Below are 3583 nucleotides of genomic sequence, written 5' to 3' on the forward strand. Positions count from 1 at the left end.
TTTTTTTTTTTTTTTTTTTTGTGTTTTTTTTGTTGTTTTTTTTAAAATTATTTTTCTTTTTTCATAAAGATTGAAGAGTGTTGTTTACCTTTGAATGATCCATACTTTGAATCAGACAAAGTTCTGATATTTGCCTTTTTAAAATCGATAGTTTTATGACTATCATTTGAAAAATTCATATTAGTTATATCTGAACTTTTTAAGATTAATTGTTTTTGATTTTCAGGTGAATGATTTAGAATCCATTGGATTAAGGTGGTATATATTTTCTTGTTATCTGTAAAATTAATATTATGTGGTGGTTTACTAAAACCCTTTTGAGCACATATCATTAAAACTTTTTTAAATGTTTTTGATTGAATAGATGTATTTCCTTTAGATTCTTTTATGAATATTTGTTCTAATTCTCCTTTAGTAAGTAAATTTTTTAATATTTTATATTGCTTAGTAATATTTAAAAATATATCTAAATTCATACCTTTATTATTGTTATTATTATTATTATTATTATTATTATTATTACTTTCATTACTACCTTTTCTACTATAACTTTCATTAGGTTTAACAGTATTTTGATTTATATCATTAACATAATGATTATAAATAATATCAAAAATACTTTGTGTTATTTTCCCATTCTTTTCTTCTTCCTCATTTTCTTTTTTTTCTCCTTGTTCTTTTGTTTCTTCTTTTTCCTTAAATTCTTTATTTTCCTTTTGATCATTTTCATTTTTTATTTTTTTAACTAATCCACTATTAGATCTATAAAAAGTACGTTTTTTATGTTTATGTTTTGGTGATACAGTTTTTTTATTATCTGTCTCATAATATAATGTATCGTTACGTGATATTTTAATATTATTGGTTCTTTCTTGTATTATCGATTTAGTATCTTTATTCATACTACTAATATATGATTCCTCATATTTTCTGTTTTCATCAATAATATCATCTTTATCTGATATTTGATTGTTTTGAATAATTTGTGCATTAAGAAAAGAACTATATTTATGATTATCACACACAATATTATCAACATTATCAACATTATCAACAACATCATCAACAACATTATCAACAACATCATCAACAATATTATCAACATTATTATCAACATTATCAACAACATTATCAACAACATTATCAACAACATTATTATGAACAACATTATCAATAACATTATCAATAACATTATCAATAACATTATCAATAACATTATCAATAACATTATCAACAACATTATTATCAACAACATTATGAACAACAACATTATTATCAACCTTATCAACGATCATATCATGAGACCCATGTACAATCATATCATCAAATTTAGCATCAACTCTATGAACAACCCTATGAACAACCCTATCAAAAACCCTATCAACAAACATATCAATAACCTTATCGTCAACCTTATCAAGAGCCTTATCAACAATCATATTATCAACTATTTCATCAATAGATGCTATATTGAACTTTTCAAAACATTTATTTATATCTTCATTATTTTCTTCAGGACTATTTGTGAGTTCGTTAATATTATTGTTCTGTATTGATGACTCTTCTTGGTTATTATCTTTCTTTTCTACTTTTTCATTTTCTTCTATCCATTTCAATTTCGAATCATGGAAATTTATTATTTCTTCTATACATTTCCTTTCGTGAATATCTAATTCATGATCATTTAAAATTTGTCTATAACTTGTGAGATTATTTCTTATATAATCTGAAATCCTAAATATATTATCATTGCTGTTACTTAAGGATTCAAACGTATGTACAGGAAGAATGTCTTTTTCATTTTCTGAAGATGCGTTTCTTATATCTTGAACGGAATTAGCTACACAAATATTGCCTTCGCATGATTCTAAAATGAAAAAAAGAAAAAAAAATAATAATAAAATAAAATAAATTAAAATGAATATATACATATATATATATATATATATAATCAAATATAAAAATATATAAGTGTATACATATATTTCAATGATTTTCCTTTTTTTTTTTTTTTTTTTTTTTTTATTACCTAATTGTTTCAGATAAAATTGAGACTTATCCATCTCATTATATTCTTCATCTTTTAATAGTGGATGATCAACTATGTTCTGTTCATTAGTTTCTACATAATTTTTGTTATTATCTTCGTTATGAACATCTAATGTCAGTTCGTTTATTTGTGATACTTGTGTAACATCGTTTTGAAACTGTATCTGACTCGTTTCTTCATTAGTATTTACATCTTTATTTAATTCCTTATTCTCCTCACATGTTACATTTGAATTCGTATTATTTGTGATATTATTTATATTATCACTATTATTATGAATAGGTAATTCATTTTCAGTACTGTTAATTTTGTTCACCCCATTCTGCAATATGTGTTTATTACTATCTCCATTATTGTCATTACCATTTCCATTATGGTTATTACCATTTCCATTATGGTTATTACCATTTCCATTATTGTTATTACCATTTCCATTATTGTTATTACTATTTCCATTTCCCTTATTGTTATTACCATTTCCATTATTATTATTACCATTTCCACTTCCCTTATTGTTATTACCATTTCCATTATTGTTATTACCATTTCCATTATTATTATTACCATTTCCATTATTATTATTACCATTTCCATTATTGTTATTATTATTTCCATTATTGCTATTATTATTATTATAATAATTATTATTTTTATTATTATGTATTCTTTCTTTTTTATGGTATTTTCTTTTTTTTTTGTTATCCTTGTCTTTCTTCTTCTGATTTTCTTTTTTTATTTTTTTCTTCTCTAATTCTTTCGCCAAATCTTCAACAGATTCTATTTTCTGTCTTCTTTGGCGTAGTGAATAAGGTTTACCGAACAAATTTAAAAGGACTTCTTGATCCTTCTTATTTTTATTTGTATAGTTTGATTCTTTCTTTTGATCATCAAGATTTAATTTCATAGCCTTATCATTTATGTCCTTTAAATTTTGCCATGAATATGTTATGACAAACACTTTTTTGTCTGGATTTTGTTCAGCAGTTGAATCAGCAACTTCATTATCTACTAAAGGTTTTTGTATTTCGTTCTTATCCTCTTGAAATAATTGATCAGATTTTACATCATTTGATACTAATGTAACTTCATTTTCCTTATTGTCTGGTTTTTTAGATTTTCTTTTCTTTTTTCTTTTCTTTTTCTTTTTTTCTGCTTCTTTATTCTCATCCTTCACATTTTCATCAGCATTAGATATTCTTTCCTTCTCAGCATCATTTGATGTGTTTTCTTTCTTATTATCAACATTTAAATTGTCGTCTTTTTTCTGATTAAAATTAACAGTTTTTTCTTTATCATTTAATGTTCTTTCCTTGTCAGCATCATTTGATGTTTTTTTCGTGTTAACATCATTTGGGTTTTTTTTCGTGTTAGCATCATTTGGGTTTTTTTTCGTGTTAGCATCATTTGGGTTTTTTTTCTTTTCACCATCATTTGGGTTTTTTTTCTTTTCACCATCATTTGGGTTTTTGTTCTTTTCAGCATCATTTGGGTTTTTGTTCTTTTCAGTATCATTTGGGTTTTTGTTCTTTTCAG

At 23.9% G+C, this 3583-nt stretch overlaps 1 protein-coding gene across 1 annotated transcript; it reads right to left on the minus strand.

The window, feature by feature from the left end:
• Positions 1-47: 47 nt before the first annotated feature.
• On the minus strand, positions 48-3583 carry PRSY57_1466800 (hypothetical protein; the record flags this gene model as incomplete). The annotated part of the gene is made up of 2 exons (XM_012910264.2): positions 48-1867; positions 2030-3583. Coding segments are annotated over 2 exons (3374 nt in total), but the record flags the coding sequence as incomplete, so codon positions are not given.

Source organism: Plasmodium reichenowi, chromosome 14 (assembly GCF_001601855.1).
Source record: "Plasmodium reichenowi strain SY57 chromosome 14, whole genome shotgun sequence".
Classification (NCBI taxonomy): domain Eukaryota; phylum Apicomplexa; class Aconoidasida; order Haemosporida; family Plasmodiidae; genus Plasmodium; species Plasmodium reichenowi.